Consider the following 25,771-nt stretch of genomic DNA (forward strand, 5'->3'; position numbering starts at 1 on the left):
TAAAAAATTTTTTGTTTGGTATATTGTATGATATCGTTACATATATTTGTAATCTCTATAAAACTTTAAAAGTATTTTGCAACTTAAAATTATATACATATATAAACACACAGTATATTTTATTAGATTAATGGAAGCTAGGAACTGTCTTTACAGTTTTGCTACCCTATTGATTAATTCCTCAGATCAAAAACATGAGATTCTTAGACTCCTAACTTTACTTGAGTTATTTGAGAAAGCAACATTTTACCCAGCATACCTAATGATTTTGTGTCAAGAAAAATCTAAAAATTTTTCTTAACTCTCAAGTGTTTTTATAACATGCTCATTTGCGTCTTCTGATTACTTTTCTAAATATAAAGACATAAATATTGCTGACCTTATAAAAAAGAAGCCTAAAGTAAATGAAGAAGCAATAAGTTTGCTTTTTTTCTTTGTTAAATTGCATTGTCTACAGTATTAAATAAGCAGATTTGGTCTATATATCCTAAAATCAGACTTGAGAAATATAAAAAGGTGTTGCACAATGTTTCCACAAGGTAATCATAAAGCAAATAAAGACGTTTTGACCATTTTATGGTGTAACACAGATTGTTCTTCAATTTCCAAAGATAAAGGCATGTGTTTACCTAATCTTTTTTTTTTTTATTGTAAAAAGAGAAGTTTTATGCTTAAAGAAGAATTTCAGAAGTGAAAAGAAAAAAAGTTTAGGAAAAAGATCATGTTCAGTTTTACCAAGTGTTCTGTCACAATCTCTTGTTACTATTAAAGTTTTCAATTTAAATTATTTACCTCCTAAAAAATTATTTTCATATAAAAAAGCATTAGTTCAATCTCAAAAAACATTTTGCAAAGTTAATAAAATTAATCAAGTTTTCAAACGTTTACGTTACTCCTAATTCAATCTTGGGGTAATGCAACTCGTATTTATACAGATCACAGTAATAGTTGTTGACTTCACCAAATGTCTATTTAATGCCTTACTATGTTGCAATCTAGATCTAATTCAAAACAAAATCTTATTGATGTTTCGTTAGTATAAGAAAGAAACTTATTTTAAGTAATTAAAATAAATTTATTTCAATCATAAAAACAATTCTTTTTCTTGGTTGGAATGGTATTGCTTTTCGAGGTCACCATGATGACAGTAAATATCATCCAGAGATCGGAGAAACGTGTAAAGACAATGTTGGTAAAGGTAATTTTGTAGAACTCTTAAATTTTTGTATCGAAGCTGGTTATAAATTTCTTGAACAACATATTTGTTCTGCTTCTAAAAATACAATGTATATATCTAAAACTTCTCAAAACCAGCTTATTGGATGCTGCGGAAAAGTAATGAGAAGTTCTGGACATCAAAATTATTAGGTCAGCCTAATTTTCTATACTGTTTGATGAAGCCACTGATTGTTCTTATGTTAAACAGCTATCTCTTGAAATAAGATATATTGACTGTGATAACAGTGTTTGCAAAGACTTTCTGCGATTTATTGAATGTAAATCAGATACAACTGGTCTTTGTCTTGCCCAAAACATTGTTTTTGTGATTGATGATCTTGGTCTTGATATCCAAAAATGTAGAGGTCAAGGATATGATGGTGCAGGATCAATGTCTGGAAAATTAAGAGGTGTATCAACTAGAATTAAACTTATAAACTTTAAGGTACTTTTTGCTTCCTGTACGTGCCATAAACTTAATTTAGTTGTTAATAAATCATGCGATGTTCAGAGTGTTAGAAATTTTCTTGATCAAATCAAAGGTATATCTCACTTTTCTAACTTATCTCCCAAACGTTCAAGCTATCTCAAAAAGTTTATTATTCCAGGTCAAGTAAAATTGATACATGTAGAACTAGATGGATTAAGAAAATTAGAGGTCTAGATTTTTAACGACTACATTTCAGTTTTTCATTGAATGGAAGAAATGTCATGCAGTGAAGGTAAGTATTACTAGTATTATGTTATCTTTTGTTTTTGTGTATATTCAAAAATAATCAAAATATTTAAAAAAATTGTGCATAACTGCCTTCAAAATAAAAATATTAATATTCCAGAAATGGAGGGCTAACATATGGCAACAAGACCAATACTCTACACCAACTGCCTATCAAGAAAAGGAAAGAATTCATAAATGGAGGTCTAAGGTAAACAGGCTTAAGCAACGTGACAGCTACAGATGAAGTGCTAAGTCCTATGGTTTACCTTCTCGTTGGTGCACTTTGTTAAGTGAGTTAGACACGTAATAAATTTCCAATTTATGAACAGAAAAGCCAAGGCAACATTTTCTATAAGTTTTTTGAGATAAATAATTGAAAACAATAAGTACCCTTGCGTGATTAATACTCAAGAGAAAACGTATATTAATTATTGAAAATTTTATCCCCCAACCCAAGTTTAATGAGACTTATAACAAGTAAAAGTTTATGAACGGGGTGTTTGTTAATTTAAATTTATTATCTACAAAAAAGCTCAAAACTTTAAAAAAATCAGTGTAAACTGGCCTTAAAAATTAGAAAAATTTTATAATTTTCAGTCGCCGATACGAATAAAAATTTCAGTTTAATCAAGCTTTAAAAATCGTTGACCTTTAAAAAATCTCGTAAATCTCGATTTGCTAAAATTTATCTTTTCACTGTAGTATAAAACTAGAAGCATATTGAATCTCATAAATATTGTGACAAGACAGTTGTTATATAGTGCTAAATGTTAAATAATACAGAACACCAGAATCAAAATTCTTTTGTTGGTGTTCTGTAAAAGATTCCCACCCACCCTTTTATTAAGACCACCCCTACCCTTTTTATTAGATCTTGACTAAAATTTTCACCACTGTTTTTATTCCCTTTACCGCTCCCTCCCCCCCCCCCTCCCCGCGCCCTTAATATTTTTTGTATTAAGCATGCGAGAGCGAACAATGGACAGTCGTTTTTGAATTAAAAAAAAACTTTATTAATTAAATTTAAAACTAGATTCAAATACTTACATACTTTGTTTTTTTAATGTTTTAACAATTTTTTTTTAATATTAATAATAACAACTTTTGTAATATTTAATGAACTTTAAAGTTGTTGCTATAATTTTTTTAATCATTAAAGTTTTTTGTGCATCAACTTTTTTTTCCCAGGAAGACCAAGTTTCATAAGCATCCCGGTTATTATGTACCAACGCTATCTGACATTATGCAGCTAAAAATAATACTAAATTTGTAATATATATGAATAAAGTTAGTATTACCGAATAAAAAAGAATAAAAAACAAATCTTAGGGTATAACATTTGTTAAACAATAAAAAATAATAAAATCAGAAAAAAGTTTCATTACTCTGTAATGCTGGTTTCAGCACATACTTATGGGGGTGAAGAGATCTTGCACCTGCACGAGGTCGGCAAGTAACTTTGGGCGGATATTTTGTTATTTCACATATTTTAATTTTGTAATTGTAAATTATAAATTGAAATAAAGCGTAACTTTTTATGTTGCATGTAAATTCAACTTTTCATTGAAATGTAATATTTTTGAACATAACTTGTAACTATTTTCCATGTAATTTACTAGCAAATTTGAAAAATTGTATATATATATATATATATATATATATATATATATATATATATATATATATACATTTAATTGCATTTTTTGTGTAGTCTTTGTAAAAAATGTATAATGCGTCTCTTGTTGCTATCTATTTAAAAAATTTTATTCATGAAATAATAAAACAAGGGTAAACATATTACTCTATTTGTGTGCTAAAGACTATGCTATACGTAACACTATTTCATATGTTTATAGAAGTTTACAGGGCCAAGGATTTCATTTTTAAGCTCTATTTCAATTTCGGAGTAGTCATAACCACACAAGTGGTTATTTTAGTGGTTATTAAGGGTGGTCATGGGTTTCTCAATGGTTTTTAAATTAAATCGGACTTGTTGTATATCTAAATAAAGGTCTCTGCTGTAAAGACAATTCTGGTAATACTCAAATCTGGGCATGTTTGGTCTTTAAAAGTGGTCTGTAATACACCATTACTGTAATACATCAATACTGTAATACACCATTACTGTAATACACCAATACTACTCACTTTGTTTTTTTTTTAATGTTGTTTCGATAATTTTAAAATGCAAAACACTTTTAAAGTTTTATAGAGATTAAAAACATAAAAATTCTAAAAACATCATAAAACCTGCCGAAAAAATTTGTTGCGTATGTGTCATCATTGAAATACTTACGTTATTAATGTGCTCAGATGATATGTCCTAATAGGCTGCAGATGGTCTGAAAAAAATGGTTTGAAGGCAGTCCTGCTACTACAAAAGGTGCTGTTGAGGAGGCAAAAAAAATTGCCCGTAGCTTAGAAAAATCTTTTAAATTTTTTTTTTACAATTAAAGTTTATTTTTTTTATTCTGAAAAATCCACTTATTTAACGTTTTATTCACTATAAAACCATTATGTGGAAAATTTAAACGTTGCTTTTCGATTCTATCTTATTTTAGTTTAATTTTTTTACATATAATCTTAATATAATTGCAAGAGTTAACGTTTTAGGTCGTTTCGCTTTCGTTTTTAAAGTCGCTTTAATTAGTTACTAGGCTTTTCTGAATTTGAAAGAGCGCGTTCTCAAAATGCACGCGGTCGTTAGAGAAAGATCTATCAAGCGAGTTAAAACTTTTTACCTTTTGGAATTTAATTAAAGATGGGCCGATTCCGAAAAATTCCCATTCCGATTCCGATTCTCTATTGCGATTCCGATTCTTTACCGATTCCGATTCTTTTGCGATTCTTATTATTTTAATTAAAATTGGTAGTTAAATTAATAATTTAACCGTTACATCATGTTAATTTAATACTTATGCAGATTTTAAAAGTGAAAACACCAAAATTAGTTATATTGGTACAGGTGAAACATGACCAAAGACAGCAAGGCCCAGGGGCATGCCCGTTTTTAAAAATATCGGCCTATAAATAGACTTTTTTTTTCGAAATAAGGGAGTGTTCCCCCTCTATTTTGAAAACCGTGTCGTTGGTCCTGTGAAATAATAGCAACTAAACAAGTAACATAATATTAAACAATATTTATGTTTGTATGGAACTTATTATTATTAGGAAACAAATATTATAGTCATAAGTAATGGTAAAAATGATCAGATACACAGAATGTTGTCTTTTCAATCAGCTTTTACATATGATATTAGTACAATTAGTACTGATAGTTAAGAAACGGAAGGTTCTTGTTCATAAACATAAGCATTTGCACTCGTTCCGGAGTTAACCAGCTTCTTTTCCGGTTGCAGATAAGACCCGCAGTACTAAACAACCGCTCCGAAAACACTGTACATAGAGGCGTCCCTTAATATTTCTGTGCTATTTTTTTCTTGTTAAGTAATTTGGATTTACTCCGGTATTCAAAGACGTCCTCGTGACTTGCAAGTAGAGGTTCTTTCAAGTACAATGCTACTTCGTCTGACATTGTACAATGCGCAGTATAAATCTAAAACATTAAAACAATTTATAGGCTTGCAATATTTAAAGTACAATACTAATAGAGAAGCACAATACTTACTACAGAATTTGTTTTGATTAATTGGTTATATAATGACCAGACAGCACCTGGAGCAGGTGTGGTAGGTTCTTGATTTTCAGCAGCTTTAATTTCATGACCCTCGTCTATGTCCAATGCATTTAACTCGCCAATTAATAAAGTAACAATTTTCTCAGCCATCGTCCTGCTCCTAAAAATCTTGTTTTTAAATCTGGGATCTAGTATTGTTGCAAAAGCATATATAGTTTCGTTCTCGCAGTCTCCGTAACGTCGATGCAAAGATTGACACAGAGATTCTTTAAAATTTTCTTTGTCCTTGATGCGATCAATTGACATGTTAACTGCATTTACTATTGGGATAACTTCTGATGTGGTCACTTTCGATACACTTGCAGTAAGCAAGACCTCTTCAAACACTTTTAAAGCAGCAACGAGAGGAACCAAACTATCCCATTCTCCGGTTGACAACTCCTTGTTTTGTCGAGTAGCTTTTGGGAAATGTGGCGTTACCGACAGAATCGCATCTTTTTGTTCAATTAAACGGTTCAACATGTGGAAGGTGCTATTCCATATATTTGGCTCATCTTGAATAATGCTGTGTTTAGGCAGTCCCAGAATCTCCTGAGATTGTCTCAAAAGTTTGTATGACTTAACCGAATGTTTAAAGTGTCCTACTATTCTTCTACAGGTAGCAGTTGGTAAAGATATGCGTTCATTGTCGAGGCATCCGTCTTTCACAACCAACTAAAGTGTATGGGCAAGACAAGGAATATTTGTAAACTTCCCGACTTCCATAGCAGAAGCAATATTTCTGGCATTATCTCTTACTACTGCATTGAGTTTTTCAAGTAGTCCCCAACGCTCAAGTGATTCATTCATAAAGTTAACAAGATTGGTTGCGGTGTGGGACTCATAAGGAAAAGGTACCACGTCAAGACAAATGTGAATTTTTTTCATATCTTCTGTTAGGAAATGTGCTGTTAGGCTCATGTAATCAACATTGGCTGTTGAGCTCCACATGTCGGTAGTTATACTAACATGATTAGCATTTTTTGCCAAGAACTGAATTTTACTTGATACCTTCTGATAAATGCTAGAAATTTCAATAGTCGAGAAGTATTTTCTGCTTGGTATCGTTTACCTTGGCTCCAAAAACTGTAGTAACCTCTTGAAACCGGGATTTTCTACTATACTAACAGGTTGGTTATCTGTGCATATCATTTCAGCCTTGTAACTTTTATTGCCTTCGGACCTGTAGATGTGAGAGGCCTGGTCTTTGCAAACACTTGGTGTATTGTTGGTTGTTTAGTAGATGAAGATCTAGGCTTCATTTTTATAGAACTAACTGTGGAAGAAGAGCTTTTAATATTGATCTCCGCATCCTCAGACTTAGGGTTGAGACTTGTGAATGCGGATGCGAGTGTAGTAGATCGAGGTTCCCTTGGCATAGGAATTTCAAAAGCAGGGTTAGGACTGGATTTACAAGATGGTCCTGCGGTAGAGCTATCCTCGCATATATTAAAATCGATAACGCTAGCTTTATCATGTTTCTGATTTTTGATTTCAGATTTATGAAAAGTTTTTAAGGGGCTATCCCCCACTAAAAAATTTCAATATTTTCAAAAAAAAAAAAAAAATCGTTTTTAACTACTTTTACCTGTGATGATTATAAAAATTGTTTTAAAAGTAGCAAATTAACCTATAACTATCTTAATTTGTCTATTTATATAAATTGTCTTAACGTGATATCCCTAGCAACGCCATAGCAACGCACTTGTTTAACTGTATACATCCTACATTTTACCTTTATTCAACCCTAATGTGTGTTATAACTGTTATGTACAAGCTTGAACAGCTTCTTTATGAATTTTTCTAGAATTTTTGTAAAGGTTGCTACATCAAGTACGACAATTTAAATCAGTTATAGTGTTATTTTATCAGCTTAGTTTTATTAGTGAAAATGGGAAAAGATTGTCGAGTGAAGCAACGTACACAAACTCACCGTGAAAGGAAAGGATTTATTGGAAATCTTAATAAATCTGTGAACATTGATAGTGTTTCTGATAATGTTAGTATTGAGTTGCCAACAATTAATTTAAATGCTGCTAACAGCACTTGTGTTTTGGAACAAAATAATGAATACTCACTTAATTTGTCAGCTTCGTCTCGAAAAGTTGAAGACTTAGAAGATACGCTTGTTTTGAAACCTTGTATATCTGGTTTTCGTATCATTGATGTTGCTGTTTTGGTTTCTGTTTTTAGTTCTTTTCTGTGTCCAGAATGTGGTAGTCCCACACTCTCATTAGGTGAGAGATATAATAAACGACATGGTTTATCTTCCTTGATATATCTTAAGTGTCAAAAAAAAGATTGCAACTATCTTCGTCAGTTCTACACCTCTATCAATGATAATAATAAAAAAGGATTTGATAATAATAAGCGAATAATTTATTGCATGCGACTATTGGGCCATGGATATGCAGGCATAAAAAAGTTTTGCACTTTTACGAATTTACCTAAGCCTATGACCAAAAACAACTTTCAAAAACTACTGAAAATAATTGCAACAGCTGTTAAAACTGTAGCAGAACAAAAAATGATAAATGCTGCAAATAAATTGCAAAAAACATCTTTGGCACCAACTGATGTTTGTGTATCTTGCGATGGTACATAGCACAAACGAGGATATTCATCGCTGAATGGAGTCTTTTCTGTTATCTCTACTGTTAGTGGCACAGTGTTAGATGTTGAAGTCATGTCTAGATATTGTAAAGGTTGTAGTATTAATCAAGACCTACAAAAGCCTAATCCAAATGCTTATGCACAATGGTGAAATTCTCATGTTTGTAAGTATAATTACCAAGGTTCTGCTCGTGGTATGGAGGTAGAAGGAGCAAAACGTGTTTTTCAGCGTTCTATTGATTATCGCCAGTTAAGATATATTCAATATTTAGGTGATGGAGACAGTAAAAGCTACATGAATGTTAAAAATACAAACCCTGATATAGAAGTTGAAAATTTGGAATGCGTTGGACATTATCAAAAGAGAGTTGGAACACTGCTGTGGAATTTAAAGAAAAGAGAAAAAGGCCTTGGTGGTAAAGGGCGTCTTACAGATGCGACAATCGATCGCTTACAAAATTTTGTTGGAGTTGCAATCAGTCAAAATGTAGGTAACCTTAAGGAAATGAAAGCGGGAGTGTTAGCATCGCTATTCCATGTGGCTTCATCGAAAAATAATAGTTTACATTTTCCACACTGCCCTACTGGTTCAGACAGCTGGTGCAAATACAATACTGATAAAATAAATAAAACAACAACATATAAGCCAGGGCCGGGTTTACCAATGGACGTTATTGTGAAAGCGAGATATATATTTGAAGAGTTAAGTAATGACAGTGAGTTACAAAAATGTTTGCACGGCAAAACACAAAATGCTAATGAATCGTTTAATAGAATGATTTGGGATCGTATACCAAAACAAATATTTGTCTTGCTTACCCAATTAGAAATTGGTGTATATGATGCTGTTGCTAACTTTAATATTGGAGCAAAAGCATCATTTGATATTTTTAAAGAACTGAACATGGAACCAGGCTTTCATATGATTGCAGGATGCAAAGTATTAAATAATGAAAGAAAAAGAAATGCTGAATATCGAATAAACCCTGATAATAAGTCAAGACGGCAATTTTTACGTGCCAAAAAGTTGAAAAAAAATGACAAAATAGTTGAAAAAGATGGTGACTTGTATGTTCCTGGTGGATTTTGATAATTTGGATTATTATTTTTACCTATTTTATGAATAAAATATTACTTTATTTAATGTTTTTACTTTAATCGCGTTTTTCTCAGAATAGCAATTTGTGGACGCCGGCCAATATATTTGGAGAATGGTATAATATTTTTTAATGAAATTTTCATGAAGTGTTGTCCATATTATACTCTATGATATGAATGTAATGGATTTTATTTAAATTTAAAAAAAAAGTTTTGGGTCAATAAAAGTCGGTCGTCCTTTTGTGATGATGAGAAAAAGTTATGAAAAATCTGTTCCATTCATATCATAGACCTGCCTTATAACAACACTATGGTTCAGTACGGAAAGATGGAAATGAATCATTTTCTTTGTATTTTGGCCGGCGTAAAGTCATTTTTTGGTCATTTTAGGGGTATTTTGTGGTTATGATGGCAGCAATATGGATTTTCAAAAAAAAAGTTAGTCCATTATTCTTAATTTAATATAAGCATGTTACCAATAATCATTTTTTGTAAAAATGCTTAGATTTAAAATCAGAGGGGGGTACCCCCTTAAATGCTTTAGCATGTTCGATGTTGTGTATGACTGACAAACTCTGCCACCACCCCTGGATATAACAGATTTGCAAAAGTTGCATATTGCAGAGTTAGTGTCATTTGAATTGATCAAAAAATAATCCCATACCTCGCTTTTTTTACGTTTCGGCATGATAATGACACTACCCAGTAGGCACGCGACGTTTTATTCACGTTTCAATCACGTGTATTTTAGGTGACTTCGTCCAGGTTACTATTTTACGTGAAGTTACGTGAAAGTTACGTGCCAAAATATCGCGTCTAACGGAACTTTTTTTTATTCTTAATAAAAACCTGTGATAAGAAATATGAAATAATATTTTTTATTATATTATTTATTTTTTTATAGTATAGTTTTTGTATTCACTATATTAGTTATAACTATTTTACTGTTATGATAATATAATTAATTTTTATTGCAGTTTAATCATAATTTAAAAAAAAAATTGGTCTATATAATATTTTATAACGCAATGCATTTAAAACAGAACTAAATAGTCCAATATATTTTAAGTTGTAATATCTAATATCCAAATTACATCAAATTAAGTTACATAAATTAGTACCAAGCGTCCCTATTTGCCACACAAATAAGATTAAACTCAAATACAAGGTATGCTTTTTTTCTACTTTATGATATAATATTTTAGACTGGCGAGTTTGTCCATTTTGCTTACTTAATTTAGTACAAAATAAGTTATGTTATAACAAATTTAATATTAAATTAAGTAAGCTACATGGACAAATTATAAGTTCTAGCAGAACTTATTCTTGATTCTTGAGCAATAATAATGTCTGTAGAACTTCTGCATACATTATTGCTCAAGAGTCGATTAGATAAAAACCAAAAATAGATTTTCTTCTATTATTTTGTTTTCATCAACAAGGTTAAAGAATTTATCCAAGATAATATCAATAAACAAATGTGTTATGTTATTTATTATTGATATATGTATATATTATTATTATATACTTTATCTTTTTGTAATATATGACATCTTGATCTTGTGCTTTACTTGTTAAAAAAGGTTAATACTTATTTATTTCATTTTTTTATATTATTTAAATATTGTATGATTAATATATATATATTTGAATTGTATTTATGAAATTATTATTGTATATATTATATGACTTTTATTACTATTGTTATTATGTACAATATAAAACAGGTCATTAACGGATTTGTTCAATGTCTTCCCCATAAAAAGATGATTATGATGCTATTGTATTTGAAACTGCATTATACTTATCTTTCAATGTTGACAACCTTCCAATATGTAAAGCAAGTTTCTCTCAAATATAGCATTGCTTTTTTAAAAATTGTTTCATGATTTAGATCAAAGAAATAGCAACACCAGAAAATCTTGTTGCTAAAACACTTGGCGACTCACCATGTAAGACTTGTGTTAAAATATGTGAGTTAAGATAATTATTTAATAATCATATTATTATTTAAGTTTTTATTTGTTTCTTTTTAGCTAAATTTGGTGTCGCTAGCTATTATTGAAGAAAATATCGACTTATTCATTAGATAAAGTTTGATGCATGCTCTTACCCAGTTTCCTTCTTCACGTTTCAATCATGTATATTTTAGGTGCCTCGTCCAGGTTACAATTTTACTTGATTGAAGCATGAAAGCTACGTTGCCAAAATATTGTGTATTTTGGAACTTCTTTTATTCTCAATAAAAACCTATGATTAGAAACTTGGAAAGATATTCTTTATTTTATTTACTATTTTTTTATAGTTTAGTTTCAGGGATTATTTTTTTTGGGATATTCCCGGAATACCGGATATTTTTCTGAAATTTATCTTTTTCCAAATATCCGAAAAGTTACATGCAAGTTAAAGTATATAAAAATACATGCAAGTTAAAGTATATATTATTGTCATTAACTTAGTTGAATGCAAAATTAGGGGAAAAATATTTTGAATTTTTTCAGGATATTTTCCGCAAACAATTTTCCAGACATTTTAAATATAATGATTACATAAAATATGTAGTTTATATATTCATTATTGTAATTACTTTTCATTATACTTTTATAATAATATACTATTTTGCATTGTAGTTTTATAATAATAAAAAAAGTATCAGGGTAAAAGATATCTTATAACATCGCAATGCATTTTTTGACAAAAATAAAGTGTCACTCATATAATATTTTATCTAAACATATTATATTATTTTATATCTAAGTTTTATCAATTTAGGTTTAATAAATATATTACAAAGCTTAGTTCAAAATCGTGTAACGTTATGGCAGATAATTCTCATATTGCAACATGCAAAAAATCAAACCCTAATACAAGGTATACTTTTTTTTCTACCCTATTATATAATATTTTAGACTGTAAAATTTGTCGATGTAATTAATTTAATAATAAATAAGTTATTATAACTTATTTAATATAAAATTTATTAAACTACTCGACAAATGATAAGTTCTGTATAAAATATTATTGACTAGGAAGATCCAATGGTATTGTTATGTTATTGTCAAGGAATATCATTTTGTAGTAAGACACAATAACCTTTTAACTTTTAAAGTTTGAGAAATTTCACTTTTCCCTCTCTTCGTTTTCTTTTGTGATCGCACCCTGTAGCAATAATTTAATTTAGTTCATATCTTGTTGGAGAATGCAACTTGATTCTGAGTTAAATTTTCAGCACTCTGTATTTATTGGTGACCTAATTTGACAATACTTTATTATACATACTTTTAGTTTTATACTTAATATATTATATATAATTATGGGTAGATGAGGCTCCTAAGCCATGGTGAATGTTTCCACAGCTAAAGGAGCCTCAAGGTGAAAATCTCGCCATGGGTAGGAAAACCCCACTATAATGTTGTGTGGTTATGTGGTAATTATTACATTTTAAAAATTGTTATAATTTTTCTGTGTGCATTCTAAAATTACATTTAATGTTCAAAACTTTGTAGATTACTCATTTAAAGCAACTTCGTGGGCTGTCACCTTTGCATCTAGTGAGTTAATGTTTGAACAAGTTAATGCAGAAACAAGTGCAAATATAAGAAGATGGAAAACAAAGAAAACAAATTATTTAATCAGATGTTATCACATAAGGTGAGTACAGGTCTTTTTCTAATCACGCGCATCAGTTATTAACTTTATATATAGATATATATTTATCTATAGACAAATATTAGATATAGATATATAGATAAACAATATTTTTTTAGACTTGTATTTTTTATTTTGTACTTCTTTTTTTTATTTACCTGTCGACTTTTTTGTTATGTCTTTTTTTATTAAATCTCCTTACTTATTTTTTAGCAATGAGAGTATAAAATTAGAAGGCAAATGACTTTTTTTATTTTTCTACATTGTATGTATATAGTATTGTTTTCTTAAAATTATTCAATGATTTAGATAAAAGAAAACAACTAGAAGATCTTGTTGCCAAAATGGTTGGCAACTCACCAAGTAAGATTTGTTTTAAAAGTTTGTGATTTAAGATAATTATTAAATAATCATATTATTATTTAAGATTTTATTCGTTTCTTTTCAGCTAAATCTGATTCATTAGATAAAGTTTAATGCGTACTCTTATAGAAGAAAGTATCGACTGATTCGTTAGATTATGTTTGAAGCGTGCTTTTATGGGAGAATATATCGACTGATTCGTTAGATTAAGTTTGAAGTGCCCTCTTTGTGGATCAAAGCGTCAGCGTTGCCATCTGGTGTTTTTTAACGCCAGATTTCTCAAATCTGGTTTGTTTTATTATCGTTTGGCTTGGATTTTTTGTTTTGGTTCATTTTAGAAAATCTGGTTTAAATCTGGTTTATATAAGAGTCTTTGGTCTTATTTTGTTTTATCTGGTATGTTTTTTAAAATCTGGTATAATTCTGGTTTATTTAATAATAAATCAATTTAATCAAGTTTTTATTTCATGAAAAAAGTTAATTTGAGGGATAGAAAGATTTCCATTTTTTCATTTTATAGAAGAACAATCAAGTTAAAACAAATGAAAGAAATGCGCACATTAAAATCTTAAAATATAAAAACTTTTACTTGCAATGTCATTGAAATATTGCTTTTATCCCTTAATTGACAAAATTATTAGAAAATTCTTATACAGAAATCGTCATTAATCATAAATTAATTGACATTGCGTCATTAGAGCAAGTCTAAAATCTTTTAAGAAAAATGAGTTTCTAAAAACACCGCTGAATTCTAAACTGCTTCGTGAGACCATTTAGAAGTTTCCTGAGACCTAGACCTCTGTAACATAGGTGTCTACTGCCTTGGCTGTCTATGTGTTCCGTTTCTAACTATTTTGCAGAGTCCTCTCACAGGTCATCTGCATAAAAATCAGACTAAGAAAATATCAAGCCAAGTCTTGCATCCAGTCATTTGGATCAAATCATATTTAATGAGGCAAGAGATTTTTTACTAGGACTTTAAAATAATTAAGGCAATTATCGCAAAGGCTGGAAAAGAAATCTATATTAATATGCAAGCGGAAAAAATATATGTATATTACAGGTTGATAGTGTCGTATTTAGTATAGGTTTTAGGGAGTGAACTACTTTCCCCACGCCGCTATGAAGGCTAGACTGGCATCCAATTAAACATTCACTAACTCGTTCTTCTTCTTATCTCTCCCTCAGAAATTAAATTTTAATATTCAAGGATGAATTTTTAAATAAAAAAGCATTTTTTCAAAATATAAAATATAAACAAGGCTTTAAAACAAAAAGTTAAAATTTTTTTTTTTTTTTTTTGGTCTGGTTTATTTCTGGTTTATTTTTGTTTCGTTTTCGGCTTGTGTCCGAAAAAAGACCTGGCAACCCTGCGAAGCTTGCTCTTCGTAAGTTGCAGATCTATGACTTTGTACTTATTACTTATTGGATATAAGAAGGATATTTTAACAAAAGTGCAGCTTTTATTACAAATTCAAAATGTTTATGTCAAGAACTAATATACTGACTAATAAAACCAAGTAATTTAATACGTATCAAATATTTCCTCGACGATGAGTTTTTTTTCTTTACACGAATCCAAACACTTCGTTTTTATAAAGCATAATTATTACTTAAATACTACGTGCCAAAATTAACGTAAAAAGCACGACTTTTAGACAGTTCATGGGGACCAAAAAGTTACCTAAATATCACGTGCCAAAAGTAACGTGAAAAACACGTCCATAAATCACGTGAATTGGTCATTTCATGGGAACCAAAAAGTCACCTAAATGTCACGTGCCAAAATAACGTGAAATTCACGTTTTTGTCACGTCTCTGTGCCTACTGGGTATATATATATATATATATATATATATATATATATATATATATATATATATATATATATACATATATATATATGTTTATATTCTGAATTATAACAGCATTTATAATAATACAAAATAATAATACTAACAATAATAATTATTATAATAAAACAAGCAAATAAGATTTTTATGATAATACTTACCGTCGGTAAATTGATTAAAATTGAAAACAATTAATCAACTGAAATTTAGAGTATAAACTTTTACTTTTATTTTCAACGTTTACTGTTGTTAAGGTTTTCCTTCACAGTTACTTAAGTAACATTTAATGTCATCGTTGAAGTTAATTAACTTCAACGATGATATTAAATGCGAAAGTGAAGATTTAACGTAAATTAAACAAAAAAAAATCTCAACGGCAAAGAGTGTATATATTAACTTAAATTATCAAGGGAGTAATAATAAAAGAAGTGAAGTCGTTAAAGAATTTCCTCTAAAAAAGTTAAAAAAGAATCAGAATTGTTAAAAAAATTGTTTAAAAAAGTTGAGAATCGTGATTCTTACGATTCCTTGAGAATCGGTGGAATCGGGAGAATCGGAATCGGCCCATCTCTAAATTTAATTATTGCTTAGTTTAGAAATATTGCATAAAGAATCATATTAAGATAAATGATTATTGTTGAGATCATTTTATAATTGAAGAAAGTATAGGAAATAGTTTAGCAATTTATATATAAGATTTTTATTAGATTTATTTTTTAAAAGGAAAATAGGGGTAGGGATAAGACCTAATTATTTTTTATGCAACAAAAAAGTTATACTAATCTAATTCCATATAATTGATTATTACTACTTTAAAATTAGAAAACTTAGAAAAATGAATTAAAATTTTATGCCAACACTGACATGACATGTCACATGTTATTGTATGTAAAGATTAAATTTTGTAATGAGGATAACAGTTCTTATGAAAAAAAAAAAAATAAATAAATGAAGGTAAGGAATATTGTTTGTATATATATATTTTTTTTTTACTTTGAATCTTTTTAAATTTTCTCGTGTCATTTTTAAAACGTTTGCTTGCACATGTTTATTGTTCGCATATATGCTTTTTTGATAAGTATGTGTATGTGGTAATATGTGCTTTATAGCTGTTTTTATCAATATGTTTTTATAATAATATAAAGTATTTTTTTATTGTTTGTGTATGTGTTATATATTTGTTTTATAAATGTGTTTAAATATGTTTATATAATGTTAAATATATATATATATATATATATATATATATATATATATATATATATATATATATATATATTTATATATATATATATATATATATATATATATATATATTTTATATATATATATGTATTAAATATATATATATATATATATATATATTTATATATATATATATATATATATATATATATATATAAATTATATTTTTATATAAATATATATATATATATATATGTATATATATATATATATATATATATATATATATATATATATATATATATATATATATATATATATATATATATATATATATATATATTTATATATATTATATATATTTCCTCCATAAAGTTGTCTAAAGTAAGAAAAAAGATAGCTGAAGCTAAAACTAACTAAAAATAAACTAAAAAAAGCTATAAACTAAACCGAAACTATAAACTAAAATAAACTTTAAATCTTAATACCTGTACCTCAGAAGACAAAGGTCGGTTGTCCAATTTTTTGTGAAAATGAGTTATGTATGAGACCTTTTTAGTTTTTTCAGTATCTACAGAGATAAAAAGGCTGTTGTCGTATGACAATGTGAAACAAAGTTAGGTCAATATAAAAGGTCTGGAGTCTCCACAATGTTCAAAGGAAATACATCTATTGTCCAGAAATGACTTTTGGACAAAGAAACGTCAGTTGACCAGAAAGATAAAAAATCAAATTGAGATAAAACTATTCTTATATATGACAAAACAATTTGTCATTGCTTTTAGATTATAAAATAATTTGGAACAAAATAATTTGTATTGACTTTTAGTGATGATTAAAAGCAGTGAGATTTAATAATTAAATTACCTATTTATCATTTTTACGATAGACACCAACGTGAAGGTAAGCCAAATGTCTATCAACTCAAAAGATAACAAAAAAAATAACATCACAACAACAACACACAACAATAGCACACACCACAAGTTAATATAATATCCACATAACATAACTTAAGTAACATAACATTTATATATAACAGAACATAAGTAACAACATTACCCAAAAACACATTAAATTAAAATACATTATTATGTATTTTCAGAATAATTAATAATAAAAGCTAGAAAACACCTAGACCTAAAGCAGTAACAGTTTGACACTAAACACTGGCGTGTAGCCCAGGTTCTAAAATCGCAATAGATTTAAAATATTTTAAATCTATTGCGATGTCTTTTAAATTAAACTAAAGTTTACTAAAAGCCAATCATAACAGCAACTGAAGTATGACGACAGGTTACCGAAAGCAGGTAAATTGTTTTTCAGTTGTTTTTTTTCTTTTCTTTTACTTCAGTTTTTCGCCAATTTAAAGCATCATGAAGTGATATTATTTTGTGTCAGTAACTAAAAACGTATTGTGTTAAACTTAGCAATATCGGAGAAAATGGTTCTGCCTTACACTGATATAACCTATGTTAGTTGTAAATTACTCAAATAATGTTGAATAATTGGTAAATTATTTTACCTCCTCATAGTTTTTATTTTAATATTACAGATGGATTAATTTTTTCAATTTGAAAGCGTTTTTCTAAAAGGATATTAGTTAAGGTTTCGCAACTTTAAATTGTGGAAAACAGCTGCTATAAATTAACTATAAAATAGACCGATCATAACCCGTATTACGTGTTGCTTTCTGCTAGTTCTTTATAAAACATAAACTGGAGTGAGTTGAAATTAATGAATTTTTAAAACGAATGTTGGTTTAAAACATTTTCCGTATTTTCATATACAATAAAACGCTAATAACTTATTTTTTAACTTTTAAAAATTTTGAGACATGTTTGGGTCCATCAAAAATGGATAGCTTTACATAAAAGCCATGGAATTAGATAAACTAATGTATAAATACATTACAATTATAATTATTGTTTAAAAGGCTTTATTAGGCTTTTCTGTTAAAAGTTCAGTTAAGAATTTCTCCGACATTTTCTGTATTCCGACCTGGCCTCACTAACTTGTCTTTTTTTTTTTTTTCAAATTAATTATTTATAAAAAACCAAATATTTAAAAGTTGCAACCTACTTGGGTTTAGATAGACAGTTAACAAAAAAAATTTCAGATATTTTTGTTTTTAAGACAAAACAAAAAAAACATTCAAATTTAGCTTCAAAACTTTAATCTTGTAAAGAATAAAAAAAGTTCAAACCGCAAGAATATGTTAAATCCATTTTTCATCAACTTATTTTTAATGACGCAAATTTTAATGGCTTTCTGATTCAACAAAATAAATGCTTCTTTAAAGCGGTTTATTTATGTTGATTTTTCAAACCTATTTTTCAAACTTAATTTTCAAACTTAAATTTCGAACTTTTTTTTCAAACCTAATTTTCAAACATACTTTTCAAACTTAATTTTTTAAACTTATTTTTCAAATAAGATAGGTAAAAGTTGTCTTGAAACTATTTTATTTTAAGTTGAATCTGTTTTTCTTAAAAACTATCTACTCAATAATAAAGCAAACTAATACCAAAATTTGCTGATACCTACTGTTACAGCTAGCTGCTGAAGATGTAAGTAAAAAAAAAAAAATGACGCTATTAGAACCTTAATAGTTATAATGCGGCAAAATCAACAATTCATGATAGAAGTGAAGGTAAATAAAAAACAAATATTGTTGGTGCACAGAGAAAGATGAGTCGAGACACTGAAGTATTTCTAGATAAACTTTTGAAGTTTGTAGGAAATTTTACTGGTTTACTGGTTTTGGCTTGGCGAATGCAGACGTTTTGACTGTGGTTAAAAATTATTTAAAAGAATCAAATCAAACTGACTTGTTTAAAAACGGTAACCTATCTAAATTGTGGCACTAAGATTTTATGAAAAAATATAAAAAACGATATTAGATCACGGCAAGCAAATGGCATACAATTTATTAGAGCAGTATCTACGTGACCGAAAATAATTGAAATCATTTTCAAAAAGTAGCCGAAGTTTATCTTAACCAAATCTAAATCAAAAACTACTTCATGTTTTTAATTGTAATGTGTCTCGTGTACAGTTTTACCAGAGTTAGGTTAAAGTTGTTTGTGAAACATCCTAAAAAATTATCACCAACAAACAATAACCAAATGACAACAATTCTGAATAAAACAATTCATGCTCCAATCGGAGCGTGTCAGAATTGAATTTAATTTGGTTAAACTGTACGCGAGACAAATTGCAGTGGAAAACATGAGGCAGTTTATGATTTAGGTTTTGCTTAAGATAAACTTTTGCTACTTTTTGAAAATAATTTTTGCCATAATAAGTAATTTACAAAGTTTGGTTACATTAAGTATTTTTAGTTCTTTTTGATGCTTATATTTTTTAAATATATATATTTTTCTCACAATACCATAGACAAAAGCATTATGAAAAACCGTGGTGCAAAGGCGGTGCCGAAATAGTCTTTTATAACAAAAGCGAATCAGGATCGATGAAATCCGAACAGTTTCTAGCATAGTTTAAGTTACAGTATACTTGTCTGATGCAAAAAAATTCGAAGGCTTGACAATTTTATTTCTTGACGGTTATGTTTGGCACATCGGTATAGAATTATAAATATGAGCTCTTTAAAATAATATAACACTTTACCGTTAGCCGGCTCACACAAGTCATTTTATGCACCCGTTAGACCTTTGTGTTTTCAAAACAGTTAAAGCCAAGTGGAAGAATAAAGTTAAATTTTTTTTAATTAGAAATATTTTTCAAAGCTTGACCATCATACAGCTTTCTGCTATGTTTAAAGACCTCAATGATAACAATGGTTTTAATTCTGAAAACGCGCGTAGCGGTTTTTATAATTTTCTATTTGCTAGTTAGACTTATTTTTATGTGTTAACATTTTTAACACATAAAAATAAATAAAAATTGCTCTACAATGTTTAATTTATTACTTTATAATTTATTTTTTATTCTCTAAAAAAAAGTTGTTTACCGTTTCCAAAGTCGTTGTAGTTTTATGAACATCTCTCGCTGTACAGTCACAGTAGTTTGATACACCGAACTATGTTGAAAATTCATTGACTGTGTACATTTGATTATAAGAGATATTTTCTTTAAACAAAACATTTTGTTTAAAGAAAATATCTTTAAAGAAACCCAGCTAACCTTCCCCTCCCTCGCACACACACACACACACACACACACACACACACACACACACACACACACACACACACACACACACACACACACACCATATGCCCTATATTGAATTCGCCACTGATTTTACATTTAATATTAACTAGCAAATAGAAATTTTAACAGTAAGTTCTATATTAAACGGTAGAACTAATAAGCTTATCTTGGGAATACTGATGAGAATATATAAACATCTTTCAGCATTTTTTAATTATCAAATAACAGCGTATTTACACGCTGTTAATTGATAATTAACAGCGTGTAAATACGCTTACATTATTCAGTCTAGTTCTACTTATACTTATTGTGCTTGCGGTGCATGGGAATATGCTCTAGGACCTTGCAATTAACTTTTACTAACTAACTGTGTTACTCTGCACAGCAACGTTTCTCATGACGGTTCGTGTTTTCGAGTTAAATAGTTAAAAGAATGATGTCCCCCAACAAAAAAAACTACCTGCGACTCCCTACCAGTGACCCCCTCAGCCATTAAAAGATAAATAACAATTGGATAAAAAAAATGACTTGCAAATATTAGTTAGAGCAATCCACACCTGCCATAAATAGCCGCCTTTTAGCTGAAATTAGCATACAAAACCAAAGATTTGCGCGTGTAGGTATAAAACATCAAACAACGTTTTCAGAGTGAAAAAATATTGAACTAAATACTAAGTACATGAAACACTTGTAAAAAAAAATCTTGCAAACTATCAAAGTGCTAATTATAGGTATTCTGACAAATTTAGCAGCCTTTTTTCTGATGTTAGAGTCTTGAAATGCTGTAAAAGTGCCATTTATCGGTCACATGAAAACGGCATTTTATCATTACCGACTGGCGACTTTATCCACTGAATTGCCTGCTGGGCAGTAACAAAGTAAACGTCGTTGAACTTTCGAACATCGTTCATAAACCTTATGACAGCTAAAAAAATAAAACAAGTGCTTGCTTCATTAATTGAAAATTAAATTTCAAGAAACCGTAAACCTTTTTGTTTATTGTGAGCTAAATCTGAAAATTGATCACTTTTAATAAACGTACCATCTTTACGGTAAGGCGCATTATCAAACCAAGTTGAATGGCCAAACATGGGGAACGGTTGCTTACTATCCTCGTAGTGAAGTTTAAAATTGGTCATTAACATGTTATACGTGCTTTCTTCTGTTTCTAAATTTGTACATTCATCGAGCATAGAAGCGAATGATGTGGCTGATTCGTCACATTGCAATGTAACCAACGGGATTTCCCATACTCCAGGATACGCATCTAAAAGAAATTTGTTCAATTGAAATGCGCTCGTATGCGATAGCTCAATTAAAATAAGTATAGTAAAACTTAACAAAACGAAAAAGAAAAACAAAAACACGATAGATCAATAAAAGAATCGCAATGGCGTATGCAAAACTGTTACCTTTTGGACAGTTTGTCATGTAGCATGGCATTGAAGGTAAGTAGTCCAACGTATACGGCCACCATCGTGTACCCGGAAAGGTTCCCAACGAACTGTCATACAAAAACTGGTTTTCAGCTAACACTTTAAACGTGTTTTCCTGGCTGGCAAGAAACGGAGTTCTCCATCCAAGTGTGGTTATTCCAACTTCTTGCTGAATAGTATTTTTTTGTGTTAAAATCTCCATTTGCAGATCTTCTAAAGCGGCCTTAACATGAATTTAAAAAAATAACTAACACGTAAACAACCTTGATAAAACCTTAACTTTTGTTTGTAATTGTTTTACTCGAACATAAAAAAAACATTCAAATAGTAAGGTCACCTGATCTACAGATGATGTTTTCACGTAAAAAAAAACACAATTGAAAACTAAAAAAAAATACGGTTTTTGCGAAACTTACTGCTTCACTCCACCATTCTACAGGAAACTTGTGAGTTGTCGAATGATCTGCTATCTCATGACCTATAAAACGTAAGAGTATTCTTTAATATAACGACGTTTTTGTGAAAAGGAAAACTCTTTAAATGAAGATGAGAAAAACACAGAGTGTAGCACAATGCATTCAAATCAAAGAATGTTAAAATAAATTTGCGTGGTATGAAACTCTCTTATTTGAAGACGAAAATGTAGTATAAATAGGCTGTTTAAAAAATTACTTGGTAAAAACGGATATGTTTTTAAAGTACCTAACTTTATACAAAACGAACGCGTATAATAAAGCTTAAGTAATTCATTGCTTTTGAAGCTTTTAATAGTACGACCCGAGTTAAAAGAAACTTTACCTTGGATCGTTTTATAAAAAGCTTCCTTTATTTTCAAATATTTTGACGACGAAAACCTTTAAGAATTGTGAGCGTGTTGTACTTAATTTGAAAACTAAGAAGTTTATTTACCGCTCTGTTGCAGTTTCTTGACGTAAGTGTAGTCGGTATTATCACCAGATACAAAAAACGTTGCTTTGATTGGACAACCATTGAAGTTAGTCATGCCACCAAGTAACTCACTGTAAAGCTGATAGTTTTCTGGTGTTACCCCGTCATCCATGGTTAATAAGATCATTTGCGGGGTGTTAACTTTTGTCAATCCGCCAGGTATATCTGTTCCCGCGCATCTACATAAAGGCAAAATACAGTTGGCAAGATTGCAGCTTGATGTTGGTTGAAGTGACTCTGGTGAAACTTGGTTAATCATGGATAATTCGGCTCGAGTCGGAGCAGTCAAAGTTTCTGCCATTACGGACTCATTTGGAGATATTTGTAGCTGAACGCTGTTAACTAAAACATTTTTGGTTTTATTATTTTCTAAAAGACCACACGAAAACGGCATTTTATCATTACCGATTGGCGACTTTATCCACTGAATTGCCTGCTGGGCAGTAACAAAGTAAACGTCGTTGAACTTTCGAACATCGTTCATAAACCTTATGACAGCTAAAAAAATAAAACAAGTGCTTGCTTCATTAATTGAAAATTAAATTTCAAGAAACCGTAAACCTTTTTGTTTATTGTGAGCTAAATCTGAAAATTGATCACTTTTAATAAACGTACCATCTTTACGGTAAGGCGCATTATCAAACCAAGTTGAATGGCCAAACATGGGGAACGGTTGCTTACTATCCTCGTAGTGAAGTTTAAAATTGGTCATTAACATGTTATACGTGCTTTCTTCTGTTTCTAAATTTGTACATTCATCGAGCATAGAAGCGAATGATGTAGCTGATTCGTCACATTGCAATGTAACCAACGGGATTTCCCATACTCCAGGATACGCATCTAAAAGAAATTTGTTCAATTGAAATGCGCTCGTATGCGATAGCTCAATTAAAATAAGTATAGTAAAACTTAACAAAACGAAAAAGAAAAACAAAAACACGATAGATCAATAAAAGAATCGCAATGGCGTATGCAAAACTGTTACCTTTTGGACAGTTTGTCATGTAGCATGGCATTGAAGGTAAGTAGTCCAACGTATACGGCCACCATCGTGTACCCGGAAAGGTTCCCAACGAACTGTCATACAAAAACTGGTTTTCAGCTAACACTTTAAACGTGTTTTCCTGGCTAGCAAGAAACGGAGTTCTCCATCCAAATGTGGTTGTTCCAACTTTTTGCTGAATAGTATTTTTTTGTGTTAAAATCTCCATTTGCAGATCTTCTAAAGCGGCCTTAACATGAATTTAAAAAAATAACTAACACGTAAACAACCTTGATAAAACCTTAACTTTTGTTTGTAATTGTTTTACTCGAACATAAAAAAAACATTCAAATAGTAAGGTCACCTGATCTACAGATGATGTTTTCACGTAAAAAAAAACACAATTGAAAACTAAAAAAAAAATACGGTTTTTGCGAAACTTACTGCTTCACTCCACCATTCTACAGGAAACTTGTGAGTTGTCGAATGATCTGCTATCTCATGACCTATAAAACGTAAGAGTATTCTTTAATATAACGACGTTTTTGTGAAAAGGAAAACTTTTTTAAATTACCTACTTTACTAACTTTATGCAAAACGAACGCTTATAATAAAGCTTAAGTAATTCATTTGTTTTGAAGCTTTTAATAGTACAACCCGAGTTAATAGAAACTTTACCTTTCGTAAAGTTTTATAAAAAGCTTCCTTTAGCTTTAAACATTTTGACGACAATAGCCTTTAAGAATTGTGAACGTGTAGTACTTAATTTGAAAACTAAGAAGTTTACTTACCGCTCTGTTGCAGTTTCTTGACGTAAGCGTAGTCGGTATTATCACCAGATACAAAAAACGTTGCTCTGATTGGACAGCCATTAAAGTTAGTCATGCCACCAAGTAACTCACTGTAAAGCTGGTAGTTTTCTGGTGTTACCCCGTCATCCATGGTTAATAAGATCATTTGCGGGGTGTTAACTTTTGACAATCCGCCAGGTATATCTGTTCCCGCGCATCTGCATGAAGGTAAAAGACATTTAGCGACATTGCAGATTGATGTTGGTTGAAGTGACTCTGGTAAAACTAGGTTCGTCATGATTAATTCGGCTTGAGTCGGCGCAGTAAAAGTATCTGTCATTACGGGTTCGCTCAACGATGTTTGCAGCTGAGCCTTTTCGACTGAAAAACTTTCTGGTAAAATATTCTCTGAAGGTATTGTGTTTGTATCAAGAAATATTGTCGGCGGTAGTTCTTGAACGACTGATGATTGATTAAAGGTGTTTTCTGATTCAGAACTTTGCTCTTGCGAAACTATGAATAAAGTGTTTTAAGCTACATATTACATGTTTCTAAATTTAGAACTTTGAACCAAAGAGAAAAAAAAAATTATAAAATTACATAATAAAATATCTCGTCTGATTACGTTGGCAGATATCTGATGTAGTAAAGAAATTAAAAACGAATGTAGAATAATTTTCTTCGCCATAGTTGAAGTTAAAACAAAAACTCTAAACAACGTCGAATGCATTTTATGTTAAAGTTACTTTTTTTATAATTGTATTTTCTTAAAAGCAATTGCAAATTAATAAAAATATCAACATGTAAGAACTTTTATTTTTTTTTACCTTTTATGATCAGTTTATCAGTTTATTCTTAACTCTTTTTGCAATGATAAGATGAAACAAAAATTTCCATTTATAATTAAAGGTACGGAAACTGTTTCAATAAAAACGTTTTTTAACAGTTTTGAAACAGTCACAATTTTACAAACTACGACCCATTACGATTTTACAAATTACGGTTTTACAAATTTTACAAATTACGATTTTACAAATTACGACACATAACTAACTTTTGATTT

At 29.6% G+C, this 25,771-nt stretch overlaps 2 protein-coding genes and 1 long non-coding RNA gene across 3 annotated transcripts; 1 reads left to right on the forward strand and 2 right to left on the reverse strand.

Annotated features, from left to right (window-relative positions):
- Nucleotides 1-5,540: 5,540 nt before the first annotated feature.
- On the reverse strand, nucleotides 5,541-7,307 carry LOC136083234 (zinc finger BED domain-containing protein 4-like). Its single transcript, XM_065802635.1, has 4 exons — nucleotides 7,286-7,307; nucleotides 6,788-7,143; nucleotides 6,372-6,605; nucleotides 5,541-6,287 (listed from the first exon to the last, which is right to left on the reverse strand). Exons 1-4 carry the CDS (start codon nucleotides 7,305-7,307, stop codon nucleotides 5,541-5,543), a joined length of 1,359 nt encoding a protein of 452 aa, XP_065658707.1.
- A 4,742-nt stretch (nucleotides 7,308-12,049) lies between these two features.
- On the forward strand, nucleotides 12,050-12,974 carry LOC136084283 (uncharacterized). Its single transcript, XR_010640449.1, has 2 exons — nucleotides 12,050-12,194; nucleotides 12,830-12,974. It is a non-coding gene; the product is annotated as an uncharacterized LOC136084283 (long non-coding RNA).
- A 9,914-nt stretch (nucleotides 12,975-22,888) lies between these two features.
- Nucleotides 22,889-25,396, reverse strand: LOC136083235 (chitin deacetylase 7-like). The gene is made up of 6 exons (XM_065802636.1): nucleotides 25,309-25,396; nucleotides 24,709-25,221; nucleotides 24,362-24,423; nucleotides 23,921-24,167; nucleotides 23,551-23,775; nucleotides 22,889-23,433 (listed from the first exon to the last, which is right to left on the reverse strand). Exons 1-6 carry the CDS (start codon nucleotides 25,394-25,396, stop codon nucleotides 22,889-22,891), a joined length of 1,680 nt encoding a protein of 559 aa, XP_065658708.1.
- Nucleotides 25,397-25,771: the final 375 nt, after the last annotated feature.

Source organism: Hydra vulgaris, chromosome 08 (assembly GCF_038396675.1).
Source record: "Hydra vulgaris chromosome 08, alternate assembly HydraT2T_AEP".
In the NCBI taxonomy this organism is placed as follows: Eukaryota; Metazoa; Cnidaria; class Hydrozoa; order Anthoathecata; family Hydridae; genus Hydra; species Hydra vulgaris.